The 18,905-nt window shown below is 39.4% G+C and overlaps 1 protein-coding gene across 1 annotated transcript; it reads right to left on the bottom strand.

Annotated features, from left to right (window-relative positions):
* Positions 1–7,160: 7,160 nt before the first annotated feature.
* LOC141019785 (phosphoribosyl pyrophosphate synthase-associated protein 2) lies at positions 7,161–18,190 on the bottom strand. Its single transcript, XM_073494791.1, has 11 exons — positions 18,074–18,190; positions 16,455–16,615; positions 15,202–15,254; positions 11,988–12,054; positions 11,690–11,862; positions 11,478–11,593; positions 10,758–10,813; positions 10,213–10,361; positions 9,715–9,785; positions 8,726–8,872; positions 7,161–8,635 (listed from the first exon to the last, which is right to left on the bottom strand). Exons 2-11 carry the CDS (start codon positions 16,535–16,537, stop codon positions 8,477–8,479), a joined length of 1,074 nt encoding a protein of 357 aa, XP_073350892.1. The 5' UTR covers positions 16,538–16,615; positions 18,074–18,190; the 3' UTR covers positions 7,161–8,476.
* Between the last annotated feature and the right edge of the window lie 715 nt (positions 18,191–18,905).

Here is an 18,905-nt window from a genome sequence, read left to right as displayed (position 1 = left end):
CGAAAAGGAAATAGCCACCTGCTGATAGTTAAGTAATAAAAACTATAAAAACAAGATGGCCGACAAATTTCTGATCAGTGACAAAAAACTGTGAAAGAGCAGAACGCCCCCCCTCCAGCCTTTGGTTTCTCTTTTCTAGCCTAACTCTCTGCAAGTGATGAAAGGAATCAGGCAGAAGCGTGGTGGCATACTGTTTGTATATACTCTATACATGTATTTAAAAGTGTTTAAACGGCTTCAGAAATTAAGTGGGTCTGATATCCGAGAGTAAGGCAGTGCAATGAGTGAATGGGGACGTCTCGCTGCGGAGGGTGAAATAGTTCAGTAGTCCAGAATCAGTCCGGTTCATCTCTTTTCTATCGACATCAATGGCAAACAGGGTGTGAATAGTCTAATATGTGCGTATAGAGCTTCTTATGGTGTATATTTGTTGGTGTTTACTAAAGTATCTGTGGGTTTACATGCACACAAACTGTCCTGTGATTCAGGATAGATCCTATGTTCAGAAGCAGCTGATATGTATGAGGAGATTATTTGAGCTGCACTTTGTAGAGTCACTTGTTGAAACATTTCTTGGAGGCAGAACTGTTCTAGAAATAATCTCATTAGTTAAGGTTAGCATGAGTGGGTGCAGCCAAAGTGCCAAAACGTCCTGTCCGATGGCAGATATTTATACCGCAGAGATTAGAAAAGAGATGTTTTTATTTTTTGTTATTTTTACATAAATACTTGACTCAAACAAGTATATTTTACTGAGTTTCATCAGGAATTATATCCATGAAGAACATATCTTGGTCAACACTTTACAGTAAAATAAACAGTCAGTGCTCTCTGGTGGACAAACTGTTTAATGGTAACAGTGTTTCCAAATGACCTCAAACACATGAGACTGCAGAAGCCAAGAAATGCCAGAATGGTTTGAACTCTCCTCTTTCTTTTTACAGTTCACATTCAAAATATTCCAATTTCCAAGGTTTCGGTCAGTTATCTGAACATGTGACCGACAGGAAGCAACCTGATAGGCCAGGGTTCTGAATGATTCCTTCGCCCTCGGCAGACCGGTTCAGATAATCTAATTTAATACTGCCTTTCTTTGGCCTGACCTTAATCGGACTGCAATGGATTTGTAAGAAAGGGATGCTCACATTTTCCATCTGAATTTTTGAAAAATGAAGTTTTATAAATATTACAAATTGAAAGTAAACATTAAGTATTCAGTAGTTTTTCATTTCAAAATGAACTACTCATTTGCTGATACAAAATCAAATTATTTTGGCCTTTCTTTGCTTCCGTATAGGCCTGCCAGTATATCAGTCAGACTAGTTAGCCTTTCTGATTTTGCTACAGCTATTCATACAAAATACAACAGTCATGAATGAAAGGATAAGTACATCCTTGCAAGTTCTGTTTTTATTGCTATCTTCATCAGTGTTTGTTCTTTTCCAAATCAGCTAATGAAGCCTTGCAAACCAACAGGAGAGTTTTGCCCCCGAGAAATGTTTGTGCAACCAGACCTTCACATTGATAGGAGCTACAGTATTATTCAGAAAACTGTGTGCATGTAAACACACCCCACATGCTTTGCATTGGGGGTAGAGTAGAAGGTCCCAGTGCCAGTATTATGAGTTTAGAAAACTAACTTAAGTTAGTGATGCCTGACATAGTCCAAACTATGGTTTGAATATGAAAGTGTTGTTGTAGTCATCACAGGACAGATTCTTTTTAGGAACTCAACTCAACCCCAGGATGTGCAGCGGGTTCATCTTTGTGTTTCCAAATAAAGTTGGTGCGTTGGTCAGATAAATCAGGTGAGTTGAAAGCAGTTTTAAAAAACTCAGCAGAAAGGAAGCAACCAAAGGAGTGGTGTTGCTGGTCAGATAAATCCTTTTTGGGTCAAATGTTAAAAATATGTTCTACTAGAGACGGGAACAGGAAGAGTTTCTCTGAATTGTCCCTAAAGAGTTTTCAAATTGGCTAATGTGGAATTGTATTGATTTGCCCTTTGAAATAACAAATGCCCTTTGACGGGAATGAACAAATCGGCTGTTATTGAACCTTAAACCCTGTGACACTGTGGGTACAGTCCAGTCTCTGTTCATACAATAAGAGTGTATGTTTGCTATATTTGATTTGACTACTATCCAGGTGGTTTGATGTTCCAGGTATGAGGGCAAAATGGTGCTCAATAGAACAGTGTTCACACACAAGTAACTTCTACAGAGTTTTGAATGAGCTAATTGTGTATTCTGCTGCTCTAATGTTGTCATTCACCGTGGTGATTATTAAGCGTTCATGTTGGTGTTTATTACGATCATACAGCTTGCTGGCGAGCTCTGATGAGATTGCGTTAATTGAAAAACACTGAATCAGAAAACAATTCGATCAGGTCATTTTTGAGTTTTGATTTGAACTGTTTTTCCTCTGTTGTAAGAGCAGGTTTCAGATGTTGTGCCCTGAAAATTTCACAGAAACAAAAATAAGTTATAAAATGATTTTAACTATTGACAATTATTGGATGGATTGGCTCAAATTCTTTGCAAAAATTCATGGTTGTCGCCAGAGGATGAATCCTAACTACTTTAAAGATGCCCTGACTATCTTATTGTAGCCCTACAGCACCATGAGGTTAACATTTGTGACATGTAGGGAGATGTCGCCACAGCTATCAAATGGTTTGCCATGAGATTTGGTACAGACCTTCATGTTTCCCTTAAACTTTGTATGTATTGCTAATAAGCCAATGTTATCATGCTAACAAGCGAAACTAAAATGGTGAACACAGTATTTATAGCTGCTAACAATCAGTATGTCATTGTTAGCATGTTAGCTTGTTAGCATTCAACTCAAAGAACGCCCCAAGTACAGCCTTCATAGATAACGTAGACCTTTAGTCGTGCTATTTTATGAAATATTAAACATATTTTTTTGTATGTCATCTTACAAACGGAATAATTTTCACAAATCACAAATGCGTCAGTTGTGAAAATGAACATCTCATATAGCATTCATTGCTAATTGTTCATAAAAGCATGTCACTGTGACACCAGCTCGAAAAGAGCAACGTCTTCTGGTTCAGTGTTCGACAAACATGTCTTTAAAATACGCTGTTTGCTCTCATCTTGTTCGACACTGACCGGTCTGTCCCTGTGTGCTTCACACCCAATCAAATGGAAAGTCCCCCCGACTGGTTAATGTGTGTCTGAGCTACAGCAGCTCTGACCTTGACCTCTGACCGACAGGAAATCATTTGTTTTAGATTCGCAGCGACTCGGGGGGCAGGGAGGGAAATTTTGGCACTGTTCAACTGGAGAACAGTTTGTCACAAACAAGAATATGAGAAATTTTAACCAGCTGACAAAGATCTTCTCTTTCTGTTTTCTGCCTTGTTTCCCTCTGTCTGCCCTGGATATATGGTGAAATATGTCGTGCTTTACTAGCAACCGAACATCTGCAACAACTGTTTGAATCTGCTGAATATGTTGATAAAGTTATGATTGAACTGGACAAGGGGAGGGGAGGAGGGGTGGGACACCAAACTCACAGTGTAAAGTTGATGTTTTCATGTAAGAACATTTTTAAAGACACCAAGTATTTGTTGAGAACTTGCAGTATATTTACATTGTAGTCCTACTGGACAGGAACAAGGGTCTTTAAAGGAATGAAAATCAGCCATAAGCAACTCACTTGAGTATTTTTATTTCTTAGGTATTTTTATTACAGTTTCATCTCTCTGTTGAACCAACGTGAGCTGTACAAAATGCTGTTTTATCACCAAATCAAGTCCTGGTCACTTTGCGTTTAAAATCTAAACACAGTAGGTGATCACTTTGCCTTGTTATGACTTTGTTCGTATTAGTTAATATGCTGCTTTTGCCTTTATAAAGCCTTCAGATGTGTGCTAGCTGTAGCTGACTATCACAGTTGTTACCCCTCATGTCTGTTCATCCCATTAAAAAGTGCAAAATAAGTGTGTTACGGGTGTTTAAAGAGTGCTTGCCAGTGAGTGCAGTACAGGAAAACTTCCATGTTGAATGACTGACAGATTGTAGCACGACAGCATTTAACTTTTGTTACAGATTGTAGACAGATAGATGCCTTCCTCCACTTGTACAGCGTTTTGTCGTCACTCCTCACATTTTAAATAGTAACCAAAAGCAGCTCTCTACCCCGCTTCACATTGTAAGAGCGGACCTTCAAAACCATTGAAACCATTTTTACCACAGCTCTGCTGGAGCAGGTGAGAGGGTTTAGTGCCTTGCTTAAGAGTTAAGAGAGTGTACGGAGGATTGAAACTGCCAAAATCAAATAAATAATGGCTCAAAAAAAATCAATGAATATGCCGTTAAATGCACCAAAAATAAATCTGACAATAAATGCAGGCATTCATTAATTTATAAAATGAGACAAATTGATGATTCTATTTATTGACCTTTTGTGTTTGTGTAATAGAAACAGAAATATCAAATTATGTCACAATTTATAAACAAATGAATACCTGCATTTATTTTTCAGTTTAATTTTGGTGCATTTAATGGCCATTTATTTCTTTATTTTTGATTTTGGCAGTTTCAGTCCTCATAAAGAGTGGTTTAAAAGCAAAAGCTCAAGGCATTCAACGCACACACACAAACACAAAAACACAATATGTTTTGGTGGATAACATCAAATGTAAACAGAAAATCTCCACGGGCCACACCAAGCAATCTTTGACTAACCTTGATTTGTGTACAAACTCGTGTTGCGTTTAGGTGTTCGGACTCCATTATAATTGCTTGCATGTGTAGTTTGACCTTGACTTTTGGCCTTGTTGATGTGACGACCAGTTTCAATGCTCAGGGTAGAAAACTAACTGGACAACTGGCAAATTCTGTCCTGTAAGCACTGGTAACCAATCTTTAAACACTCAACACCCACAGCAGATAGAAGTCTGTTGATTGAGTATTAGCTTGTGTTCACGCAACAACTTTTAAAGAAACTTTTAAGAAAAAAAGAAAAACTGGGAAAAGGTTTAAAAATGCAAACAAGAGCACTACAGGAAATGTAGATTTTAAATTGTTTTTTGTTGGAGTTGTACATCTGCTTTGTTCTATTATATCCCAAATTTTCATGGCTGTTTGGAGCAATTTCAATCCTTTTTTTGTAATATGGAGGCTTCTTCAAACACACTGATGAAATTCAAAAGAGTCGTCATGTGATATGCTAGCTGAATGACCATGGATGGAGCGGCGCCAAACAGTGTGAGCAGGACAATCTGACAGTGTATAAGCTGACCTTTGAGTGTGTCTCGGGTCTGAAACAGATTTCCTTCTCTGCCTGGTTCTGTTCTTTAGTTGATGCCACCATGTTTGTCTGAATCAATACCTGTCTGTCAGCATTAATAAATAAACATAAAAATATGTTGAACAAGAAACACACAGAGAGACTTGATTCAACTCTGGAATGAACTGTTCTCTTCCTCTGGATGTGTGTTTGTGTGTGTGTGTGTGTGTGTGTGTGTGTGTGTGTGTGTGTGTGTGTGTGTGTGTGTGTGTGTGTGTGTGTGTTGTGTTTGCTCCCCTACCCAAGCCAGCTGTACCTATATTTAGACCGTACTGGAGGAGGAAGAGGTGCAATCCAGTGATCTCAACCTGCTGTCTTCAAGAAATATGTCTGTGTCCAGGATCTACTGCATGTAGCGGTGGAGTATGTATTTAGATCTTTTGTTTAGAAAAAGACATTGTACATACATTAATGTAGAAATATGTATATTACATTACAAGAAACGTCCTGCTGTCCAAACCCTACTTAAGAAAAAAAGAGAAAATAGATTAACAGATTAAGACTAACAGTTTTTTTTCATGCTTTTTATTATTATTTTAGACTTGTACTTTCTTTTTTTGCTGGCAAAACACTGGTTAATGTGATCCTTTTGGGCCTCAATCTCAGAAGTTTAGAGGTGAAATCTCTCTGGTTGAACTAACAACTCATTTCACACCAGAAATGTGACACAGGGCCCCAATACTGCATTTATGAAGGACCGCAAACCAAAGTGTCAGCTTGTTTGATCTTCAACAGTGCATTCTATTTTATACGCTACATCTATTTAAATGTTGAATCTGAATCTCAGGGGAAAAAAACTCACGCTCTCCACATTTAAGTTTAATGACAACAATGTTTCGGTACTCAGACCTTTATCAGGTTCATCTAGGCTATCTGATTTCTCATTTTGTCTGCCATTGGTCTTCTCCTACGCACCTGTCGATCCTCAGGTTTGCAAAAGCTGTACTCAGTGAATCTGAATCTCAAAAAATAAAAAGTACAGTATTTGCCTCTGACATGGAATTATGTAGACAGTGAAATGTCTAAAACAATGGTTTTCAAACTTTTTGCACCAAAGGGCAAGCCAAAATCTCAAGAAACACCTGTATTCATATCTGTGCAAAATAGCCTCTTAACACGTCTCATCTAATCACTCTTTACATGTTTATCTTTATCTTATAATGCCAACTTAAATTTGACAAGTAGTATACTCATGAAATATGTATTGACAAAGTGTTTCAAGGATTCCTTTGAAGCTTTGTTAAATTATATAAAAGCAGCAACAGGCGCATTTTAAAACAGGTTGAAAAACTAAAAATGAGGTGATTTTAAAAAAGGGAGGGACAGAAAAGTAAAGAGTGTCCATATGTCTGTATTTGTATGTACATTGTATGTAGTATGTATATTGCAATAATGTACGGTTTTAACAAAATCCCGAGGCACACCATTTGGGAACCTCTGGACTAGACGACCGCTGAATGACATGTGACAAGATTTTGTGCAGTCCTTTGTGTTACCCTGGAGATTTATCTTAATGACTTTGATGATCTCTTTCCTCCATCATCACCATGAGACATTTTTGGTTTTTAGTGAAAAATCTTGAGGAATGATCTGTTCCCCACAAGACGATCAAGACTCTTTATTAGGTCCAGTACTTTGTTTTATACCAAATACCTGCAAAACTGATGATATTCCCATCAGCCTCAGTTTTATGTAAATCCCAAAGACATGCTTAAATGTCAGGCCGACGATCATCGCAATTCTATGACCTGCTAAAACATCAGCATGTTGACATTGTTATTGTGTGTCAGCATGTTTGCAAAAAATACAAATATGAAGCTTCAAAACACCACAGAACAAGGCACTCTTTACCTTTTCAGGTCATATTTATTCAGTTAAGTGCTGAAAATAAATACAAATCATTTTTGGAACACATCTGGTAAAGTGACAAAGACCTGCTTCAGTCAAGTTTTGCTCATCAGAAAAAGTTTCACTTTACTTTTCCAACTTTAGCTGCAGTTTGGAGCTTGTTTTGTTTGAAACTCAGGTAGAATGTGTTTAACATTATCAGTCTCTTCCATAATGATCTCCAATGAGGAGTCATTTACCCATTTAAGAACAACCATCCATTTCTAACCAGAGAGTAAAACTGCATGAGTTCAAATGTGGAAGTGTGACCTTACGAAACGGTTTATTTATGAGATGCTTTCCGTCTAGAGCCCTCCAGTGAGGAGGCGACTGCTCATTTGTGGCATGAACGAATATTTAAAATGGCAGGCATGAAATGATGGCACAATGTTATATGGATGACTCGTGAAAAAAGATTTGACAAGCACACTGCCACAAAGTGTTTTTGACATCCAATTAACCAGACTGAGACCATTTCTTGTACCAATTCCAGTTCAGTTTAGCATTTAGTAGATTTGACACCAGATTAGCATCTACATGCTATGGCAACCACAGACATATGGCTAAACTAACTATATTAGTAGCACATTCACACAGCACATAAATAAACAAATCTGACAGCGGGTTAAACATGCACTCCGATACTCTGCATGTGTTGATTAGCTGTGAACCTGAATATTCGTGGATTAATTACAAGGGCCATAATGAATTAGCTCTGTTAGCAGAGACACAGCTCTGTATGAAGGCCTGTGTGTTGTGAGAATGTCCTGTAGAAGGCACTGACTCTCTTTCTGATACTATGAGTAAAGGAGATTGTACTGCAAAAGACATTCAATGCTAACAAATATCATGTTCTAACACTAAGATTTAACATCAACATTAATTTCTGTAGAAACACATGTGGAGGAAAAATGTAGACAAGATGGAGGTGACGAGAGAGGGGAGTCAGAGTGTGATAGGAGTACAAAAAACTGAGGTGTGTACTTTGAGACAAGAGAGCAGCCATTGGAGAGATGAGCAGTAGTCTATTCATGTGTACTCAGGACACAGATCTGTGTGTGCATGTGTGTGTTCAGTAATCGTCTATGTTAGAAAAGGGTTAGCATTAAATGTTAGGATACAAGTAAGAAATGGATATTCTTGTGTCTGTAACAATTTCAGTGTTTGACATTCACCCCTATGTTTTCTGAAACAATCCGAAAAGGCAAATGGTGTGTATGTTCCTGTGTGTGTGTGGGTGGGTGTGGGTGTGTGTGTGTGTGTAACACGTTCAGTCATCCACTCCAATATTGCGGAACAGGTAGGACATGGACTCTCCGTTGTGGATGCGGCGGATGGCCTCTGACAGGATCATGCTGATGTCGACCGTTTTGATCTTTGGACACTGGAGCTTCTGGAGTTCGTGGGGGATCGTGTTGGTCACCACCACCTGGGGGAGAAAAAGAAGAAAGAGTGAGAGGGAAGTCAGGTGGAGGTTAAGTTCGACACCAAAAAAAAGATTTCAAAGTCCAACACTAACCTCATCGATAGCCGACTCCTCTATGAACCTGGGGGCATCACTGGACAGGATGCCGTGTGTTGCCATGATGTAGATCTTGTAGGCCCCTCTTTCCTTCAGCGTCTCGGCTGCTGCCACAAAACTGTCAACATCATCGATGATGTCATCCTATGGGAGAAACAGATCAGATCAGCTCTCATCTTTAAGCCTTTAAAAGTCGGATGGCGCCCTCTAGTGAAGACATTTTGTCGGTTGTAACTGATGGTATTTTAAGAGGAACTTATGTTTACCGGAGCACTGTTCACAAAGACTTATTTGTTAAGCTTCCATTGAAATCTCCTTTATGCATGATGAATGTTGCATGCATTTCCACCACATATTAAAAGAGTACTCGGAAATTAAACTCGGTTTCAGCTGAACTTTTAAACTTTTATTTCCTTTGTTCTGTTCTCTGATTATTTCTACATCATCTTGCCTTCCCAGTCCTCGTGCTTATATAGCAGCAGTCACTGCTAAAACTAAATAAACACAATCCTGTAAAAGAATGAGATATTCTCCTTAGCCTTTTCAGTGGAAACCAGACAGGATTTCCTCCCTCTTTTTCATAAAGTCAGCCGAGTGCTAAGAGTCACTGTTCTGCCCTCTACAGCTGCAGAAACACCAGCTGCTTCTTCTCTACTGATTAGGTTTTTTTGTCTTTAACTCTCAGTTTATTGTCTTTCTCATGTGAGCCATGTTCTTGCTCTGTAATTTACTTGAATTAAGAAGTAGTGAGGTATAATACTTGGAAATTTTTAATAAAAAAGTATAATTCCTGATTTTTAAAAATACTCAAAGTGCCCAATAAACCAAAACAAAAGAAAATGTACTTTCGGAAAAAGAGTAAATGTAGAGTGAAAAAGTAAATAGAACTTGTTCTTTCCACTTCCTGTAAGGTTTATCCACACAGCACTATCATGTGTAAAAAGTGGACAATAATGTGTTCATTCCAATCACACTGTAGCTCTCACCACTATGATGGCGATGCGTCCTCCTACATCTCCGACCACAGTGATGGGAGGCTTCTCTTTAGGGATCAACACTGGAAACAGAAACAAAAAGACACACAGAGAGAAACAGTGAGAACTGTTGTATTTAGAGTAATTTTCCATGAAGTCAAAACTGATGTTTAGGTGGTTTTTATCACAGGTGTATTGCTCTTTATCTTGTTTTTGAGGTATTTTAAAATGTGTAGTTCCCTGGAAAACGATAAAAAATGTTGACAACTCATCCTGCACTCAAATGCTTTTTTAATTTTTATGACTCATGACCTCACCAGTTACTGTGCAAAAACACATAACTTTATTTGTTTGATCTGGGTTAAACTGGTTTGTATTTTATGGGAGAAATATTTTCGGTTTTACACAGGATTTATAGTTTGTGTGTGTGTGTGTGTGTGTGTGTGTGTGTGTGTGTGTGTGTGTGTGTGTGTGTGTGTGTGTGTGTGTGTGTGTGTTTGTTTGTTTTACATGGTATCTCCATGCTGGGATGAATTGCTCCGGTGGTCTTGACGGTGGGTGGAGAGTGTCGCCCGTCCACCTGGTCTGACTCCGCGTCCTGAGCTTCACCGTGGATCACTGCTAAACCCAGACGCAGGCGCTCAGCAAACGACTGAGCTCTGCACAGACACACACACACACAGAGGAAAATTCACTTACTATGGTGGTTTAAAACAACTTCCTGTGCCCCCTCATCTGAAGTCTTGTTTCCAGGAAGTAGTACATCAAGTTCACAAACAAGGGATAGACAAAAATATGGAGCATCATTTTTGTTTCCACAAAACAGTCACTGTATAATATACGACAGATTCTGGCTTTGGCTCCCCCTAGTGTTAGTATGGGTGCTAATATATACAGTAGATGCAATATTGGACCATGACTCCCCAAGGGAAGAGAGTGGTGAGAGGCAGGAACACAGGTTCATGATTAACATGTAAGTTAACACAATAATATAATGAGTTACAGCTCTGCAGCTCAGCACAGATTCATTAATAGAGCGAATGAAGAGAAACTACCTTTTGGCAGAGGATGGGGATTTGGCCACTATCACAGCATTTCTGTAGTCAGGGATCTGAAGGTTCATGGAAAATAAAAGGACAAATTAATTGCAAGATTTGCATACGATTGACCCTCCTCCAAACAGTGATCATCTAAATATTGCTTAGCAACTGTAACTGGGCATGACAGGCCTGTCAAGCTTTGGATTTTTCTACACGTTCAGTTAGGCTGAGGGGAATGGATTAAACAGTGTGTTTAACTGCTTTAAGGCAACAAACCTTAGCATGTCCAGCTAACTAGTTTAGCCCAATGGTAATCCTGCACCAAACCACATTCTTGCGTTGTTCCCTTTATAAAAACAGCCCCTCTCTCAACTAACACGTCCATTGTGCAGTATTTATCCACTGTGTGGAAGCAGGTCCTGGATGGTTAACGTTAGCAGCTCTGTCCTGCTCTTTATTAGATCTGGGAAGCAAACTTGTTATCCGACTTAGCCGTCTATGTTTGGTTAGGCTGACCCTGAAAGTCTTTCCCCTTGTATCATCTAAAATTAAACAAACACACTGAAAATAAGAACAATGAACAAATCTAACCTCCATCTGTAGAATCCAAGCCCACACAGGGTTATGATAAAACTAAATAACTTATGTCAACACTATGGGCAAGTGAGTGCTGTAGGGTAAAAGGTAAGTAAACATATTTGGAAGTCCTTTAATATGCAGATCATGTGTTGTTACCTCTTCCTGTATGTACTGCAGCAGGAAGGGCGAGGCTCTCAGATTGTCTACAGGGATGTTGAAGAAGCCTTGAATCTCTTTCTGATGGAGGTCCATGGTGATCAGGTGGGTGAGACCTGCACAAACATGGTCAGTTTGACAGTTTGCAGTTACAATACTTACAACAATGTGTAAAATGTGTGCCATGAGTGACACACACTTGTACTTCTTACCAGCTTTACACATCATAGAGGCGATAAGCTTTGAGACGATGGAGCCTCTCTTCCTCATTTTACACTGCTTGCTGTAGGGGAAGTAGGGGAGGACGCCGGTGATGCTTCTGGCACAGGATGTCCTGCACGCGTACACCATGATCAGCATCTCCATTATGGTGGTGTTCACATCTCTGACACAGCCGAGAGATGGATAGGAAAGAGGGAGAGGAGAGGGAAACAGTAATGACAAAACTTCATATGAGTGGGATGCTTCAGCGGAAAAGTGTGTTGAAATTACGTGTGTCCTCTTTCTTACTTCGACACTGTCTGGATCACAAACACATCTTTGCCTCTCACTGACTCCTGGATCTGCACCCGCGTTTCTATGGAAACAAACAAGACATGATAATGGGAGGAGCAGCAAGAAAGTGTGCACACATAAACACGCATTTATGCACACACTCCTACCTCATAACAAAGTCTGCAGGGCCTGTCAGCTTCATTAGAGGGATATCTGAGCCCTTTGTTTCTCTCACACACACCACCCCCCACTGTGAGAAAGTGTAGATACTAGCATAACAAAATGTGCCTCCCACAGTGAAGAGATTAGAAACCAACATGCTTCCTGGGCAGAACCAAATGTCCAGCAGAAACACACAGGAGACGGAATAGTTTGAGTGTAACAGTGAATACAAGTTTGGGAGCAAAGAAACTTTGAGCTACTTTGAATAAACAGTGTTGTATTTTCATCTCCTCTACCGCTTCATTATCCAATAATGACTAATGACTAACGACTAACACAGGCTAATTAAAAAACCCAAGAAGTTTTGCAAATTTCTGCCTGCCAACAATAAGATGCGTTTATTCTACTGGAGATTCTATTTTTCCACATTTCTACCTTTCTGACAGTGCTCCATTAAAATCAAAGAGCAAAGTATTTGCTCTTTGTTTTGTCTGACTTGCATCAGCATTGTGTGATACAGCAGGTACAAGCAGTGACAGTTTGAAAAGTCTTCCTGAGAACTGGTAATCTGCAGGCAAACACATTGTATTGACCTGGGATACTGTACCTGTATAACAGAGATCTTTGACTTTTGGCCAATGCTGGTTTGATGACAAAGCTTCCCTCACACTTAGGCCTGTCACGATAACAAATTTTGCTGGATGATAAATTGTCCTAGAAATTATTGTGATAAACGATAATATTGTCGCTTTTAGACCATTTTTCAACTAATATAATGATAATGGCAAAATAATGCAAGTACACCCTTTCAAAGATCAATAAACCTTTATTTCTAAAGAATATTTAACATTGGAATGTGAAGAAGACATTTTAAATATCCAAATTAAATAAAGAAGGAGGTTGTGGCCAAAGCAATTAAGCCATGGCCAGCCAGGATTCCTTATTACAGCAACAATGTTAGCACTATTGTCTGTAGTGATGTGGAGGCGTGACGTACACGTCATGATGATGACGTATATGTTTTTTTTCAAGGTGTTTCCCCGGTGTCCTCCTGTTAATCTAAACATGTACCAGCTGTCTGTTTATAATTATATGGATGCTGTTATAATGTGTTGCGATTGAGATCCTGACCCACCAAACATCCTGGAAAGTGACAAAGTTACGTTTTTCTATAATTTACATAATTACATAATCGCCATCAGTAAACTGGACGCTGTCTGACTATTTCACTCGCGGGGTTCATGAAGTTCACTAAGTCTTGGTCGGGAGGGCTGACCGTCACCATGACAACAGTAACTGACCGTCGCAGGTAACACTTGGTGAGTTAAAGTCTTTTGCCGGGGACAGACGCTGTTTTTCGGCCAGAAATGTGACGAAGAGTCGGTCGGACCGGCAGGCTGACAGACACTTCTCCACGAATAACTGCGGTATTTTTTTCCTCATATAAGTTGCCAAAGATGCGACCAGTTACTACGTTACTGTTGTTTGGTCCTGTAACGTTGCTTTGTGGGACATTTATCTTTATTTTGTTGAGTGAAGGATCTGTACAGTTATCAGACACCAACACCATCAGATCAACACGCCCTCGCTCTGCGCCGCCAGCTCAGTTCGCCAATACTGCGCCTCTGATACCTCCGGAGGCGCAGCAAAATTTCACCCCTCGCCACATCTGAAACTTTCACACAAAGGCGGATGCGGAGAATTGGCGCAGGATCCCCGCATGCAAACGGCTGTGTGAATGGGGCTAGTGACTGACATGAGGAAAACAAACAAGCATGCAAATGGAAATTATCGAGGCCGGCAAAATTATCAAGCTCATTTTAATTTATCGTACGATTAATTGATTTATTGATTATCGTGACAGGCCTACTCACACTCATAAATAAGTCAGAACTATGCACAGGAATACAAAGTCATTTACATTTACAAACACTAAACCAGCAAATCTGCAGTCAATACTGGTCGAGGCAGCAGTGTTATAACAGCAGACAACATTACATGTCATGCAACACGCTTCAGTTCAAATAACCTGATGACATACACAATGAAAAAGCACTATAATCATTTATCTGTTAATCATTTATCTGCCCATTTTTTTGTTCCCACAAATTCTAATTAGTAGTGTGATGGCTTCATTAATAAAAAACATCCCCTTCAATATCCAAAGGCATTACACACGGTTATAAATGGTTAAAGTGCTTTTATCCAAAGTGCTTTACAAGATTTGTGCCATTCTCTCACACACACACACACACGCACACACGCACACACGCACACACACACACACACACACACACACACACACACACACACACTGATAGCAGCGAGCTAAGCACGTTACGGTGACCATTTAGGGGTCATGGTCTTGCCAAGGGATCAAACCACCAACCCTGTGATCAGAGGTCAACCTGCTCTACCTCCTCAGCATCCTCATAGTTTTATTTTTTAATTATTGTTTTGATTTTGTCTTTTTGATATTCAGTTTCATTTCTAAAAGCCTATTGTGACCTATCCCCTTTTGGTGTTCATACAGTGTAATACAGTAATACAGAAATAGATACAACAACTAAAATTAAACTGTTCCTTATTATTTGTTATCATGAAATGGTACCAAAAGGCTACCTTAGTCCCCAGCAAGAGAATTTTGTCTGTTTTTGACACTTGCACTACAGTCTTTGTTTTTCAAAATAAATGAACTTGCATCAAAATCATCAAATCGTGACTCCTAAATTAGGGTATGAAGCAAAGTGTGACTTCTGAGTATTGGGAAGACTACATAAATAGACACCACATAAATGGTCTGACTTACAAAGGAAGTTAAAACTTTAAAGTCTCATCCCTTTGGATGATTTTAAATGTTACATTTTTGGATCATTTTAGAGATGTTATTGTTTCTGATGCTGTTTAAAGGTCCTTGTGTGTGTCTCATCTGTGTTCTTTTTCCTCTGCTGTAATAAGGCCCATCTTGCAAGAGACATGTTAACCTCAACAGGACTACCTGATTAAATAAAAAGGTGACAATAATAAGTACATATTTACAGTCATGCCCTGCCAGGCATCACCTTACCTCTGTTAGCCTCCTGGTACACCTGCACCTTGCCAAGCTCCACCCCTAACCGCCTGAGAGAGAGACAAAGAGTATTTTTTTTTCAATAACAAGAGAGCACACATTTAAAAAAGTAAAGACACACATGACAATACATTGTAAGTACAGGCAGTTATTTAGTGCTCCATTGCTTCTCTTGAGACAGCCTGACCTGCTCACTCTACAGTCTGTACATTGTCTCCCTGTAAACTGTTAACATGCTGTGTTTTCCTCCCTGTCTCACACACAGAGCGTGGAATGTGGCATCTGATAAGCTGGATACTCTATTTGTTTTATAAACATGCACAGACTCAAATGTCCTTGTGGAGTCCGGGAGTGCATTTTGTGCATGTCAAGTACATTCTGCAGTTTACTGAATGTTGTGTTTAGAAATAACTGCATGAAATATGGACAGTTTTGCAACTCATGATGCAACTAGGTATTTTAAGGCGGCTACAGATGCTATGTTCTGCAATTAATTGTCACTGAATTTATATTCTTTTAGCTGCAGGGACAATATCCTAATTGCAAAGTTAGCGACCATCATGGGACTGTTTATGACAATATTTCACTGCTCTAGGGTGAATACATTGCTGTATTTCACCTCAGGCAGAAGATTGGCTTTTGGGTCACTTATTGCTCAGAGGCATATTTTTCTTCATTTGGAGTTTCCAATTCCGCCCTCAGTCTCTTCTTGGACTGAGGATTAGATGACAGTTTTACATGTAGAAAAAATTTAATACACCGAGAGGTCCATAAGAGATGATATTCTGTCTGATTGGTTTCATGTCATGAGTAATAACTCTGAATAATCTGAGTCTGCAAATTAATTAATAATTAAAGTTACTTGCTTTACTGAAGATCTGGAACATTATGACTGTTACTGAAGGGGGGCTGTGAGTGCTTCTGCATTACCAAGATATGATAACAAGCTGCAGGAAATACTATCACTTAACTGTACTGTATTTTGCTGTGTCATTGCTGTCTTTTTTGAAGCCCTGTCATGCTTTTTAGTACTAGCTTTGGTTTGCCATAGTGTAAACACTACACATGTTGACACATGCATAACCAGAAATTCAAATGGACACACCACACATCCAAACTTAGCTTGCAGGAAGCCAAAGTGAAACATGTTTTTTCTTAACAAATCCCTTTTAGTCAACAGTTTCAATAGCTATCATTGTGTGTGTGTGTGTGTGTGTTATATGTCATTGCTATTGTTATCATGCACTCACTCTGCAATCCTCTTGCCCAGCTCACGGCTGGCGGGGTGTGAGTTGGCCGTGAAGATGACCAGGCCGCCCTTGGTGTGGTTCATGTCTCTGGGGTCTCGGCCGCAGCTCTCCCCACACTCAGGCAGTGGATCCCGCGGAACCCACGCTGCGCTGAGCCCTTCCTGCAGAGGAGGGGGGGAAGGATTACTTCCTTAAAAAATGATGTGTCAACTCTCGTAACTCAAGTAGGAGGAGGAGTAGTCTAATCTAAATAAAACAAAATTTGCAATTGGACTGATGGTTCTCATAAAGAGACGCCAAACGAATACGCACTAGATGTGGCATAATGTTCTTTAAAACAACCTCAATCTGAAAGTCCAACCAGGAGAAAAACCATCATACCTCAGAATGGGACCGAATTTTATACGAACTTCCTGCAAACAGCGAGGAGTTCTCCTTTCGGATTGAACGACATCAGTCTTATGACACACTTCTACAGCCACATCTCATTTTTAATGAAGCATAAATCCAAAAACCTCTTATCTTTCAGGAGGCTTTGCCTTTTTTTTTTAGTCGACCTAAATGGTGCATTGTGTGTCCATACATAGTATACTGTTTACCTCTTTTAAATCCTGAAGAAGAGAGGAAATGCTTTCCTCTTTTAAGAAAGCTCATAAAAAGCTTTAACCACTGGGCCTAAAAGTAGGACAAATGTGGAGGATATATATCCCAATATTTGGGATCAATTTCGTACAATGAGATGAATTATAAATACTGTGTATTTCCATTCAAACCAAGTCTACAAATTATAATTTTTTTAAGCTCTGATATACTTTCCTTTTTAAAACATATTTCTTCTCCTTGAACTGTTTTACAAACTCCATGGCTGATTTATTAATTAATTGCCTATGTTCTTACATTTCCTGTTACTTCCTGTCTTATTGTGTCTGTTGTGCTCCGGGAGGTTGTGTGTATGTTGTGTCTTTAGTATATTTATATAACTGTCTGAGTCTGTAGGTTTGTGAACAATAACGCTGGGCAAACACAAAGGCTGGTCTGTGACCAGATGCGATATGCAACCATGTGCAACCAGAATGTGTGCGACTTAAAACAAAAATAACAGGACGGGTTATTATTTCCATATTATCTTGACATTGCGACATTTTTTTTATGGGGTGAGTGACGTTTAATGAGCTAACGCGTGCATTTAATAGGAGGTTCATCCAACTATCAACACAGTCACGACATTAGCTTCCTCATGTTGCTAAGCTAGCAGGACAACACAGGATTTTGCTTTTGCGATGCTGAAGTTACATTATTCGAGGATGAATGAGTTATCAAGTTAAACTGTGGGCTAAAATTGTGGTCGGAATGACTATTACAGACAGCTAGACAAAGAAAGTCCAATAAACGCAAGCTAATATTGAATGTTTGGCTGTAACATCATGAGATAGCGTTAGCTAACGTTAACACAAGTACTAACGCGATAGCTCGCAAGAATTAATCTTGCCATGGCATTACGTTAGCTCCTGAATGCGCGAATTGATTTTTCATGCATCAGAAAGCACGTCTTTCCGCGTAGCAAGTACAAAATAAGATTGCGACTATTAACTTGAACAACGCTGAATAAAACTGCTCACCAGCTTGTAGGTTATGTCCGGTTACAATCTGCAACCAACTGTATTTGAATATACAAGCCTCCAGCCCTTTTTCAACCTGTTCGCCTCACGCGACTGCCTGCGATGTTCAGTTGTAATGGACGTGCAGGCGTGACCAATCACAGGCCGGGAAACAGAAAAGGGGCGCTGTCAAGATGCATTCATGTGCTCTTTGTGAATCTCTGTAAATTGAGGTTGTCAGAGAAAAGCAATTCATTATCGTCACTATAGATTTCAGTGGCACTTAATTTCAAAAAACAAAAGCTATTTCTTCAAGTTTTGTGTATGTGTAGTTGTTCCCCATCACAGTTCAGTCAGTAAATCAAATTTTAAATCACCAACTAAACCCACTGTTACATAGAGGTTTTTGTAGTTGACTTTATTCCGGAAGATGGTGAACTCATCCTCCTGATATTTTAAAAGTGAAAGGCACCAAAAGACAGCAGTGCTGCACAACAACACAAGTGTTTTTTTGTCTTCTTTTCTTTTCTTCTTGTTTTTTTTTTATCTGATATCCTGACTGTGGTAATCTAACATTCCTACAACTTGATGTAACTGCAATCATAGATGCATATTTAAGCCACTGACTTCTCCTGAAATGGTCAGAAAAAGACATGTTTTACTCATATTTGGCTCATTCTCACAGTGACTCAATTGTTTTAACAAGACTAATCACTGAAAGCCCTCCTAGGAAGTGTATGCTTCGTGACAGGCCACTTGAGGGCAGTGTGTTTTTCTAGATGCTTCACACACCGTCCCTACTTCAGTTCTTGTTGAATTAAAGGACATTGAAGTTTCAAATAAACATGGTTTT

Source organism: Pagrus major, chromosome 23 (assembly GCF_040436345.1).
Source record: "Pagrus major chromosome 23, Pma_NU_1.0".
Lineage (NCBI taxonomy): Eukaryota > Metazoa > Chordata > Actinopteri > Spariformes > Sparidae > Pagrus > Pagrus major.
Note: the sequence above shows the minus strand (reverse complement) of the source record. Positions and strands in the feature narration are given on the sequence as shown.

Coding starts and splice junctions, on each gene's coding strand:
- LOC141019785 (XM_073494791.1), bottom strand. CDS start 16,537: ATGAACCACACCAAGGGCGGCCTGGTCATCTTCACGGCCAACTCACAC. Junction 11,594..11,689: donor CTCTATGATGTGTAAAGCTG/GTAAGAAGTACA, acceptor ATGTTTGTGCAG/GTCTCACCCACCTGATCACC. Junction 10,814..11,477: donor TGCAGTACATACAGGAAGAG/GTAACAACACAT, acceptor ATGAACCTTCAG/ATCCCTGACTACAGAAATGC.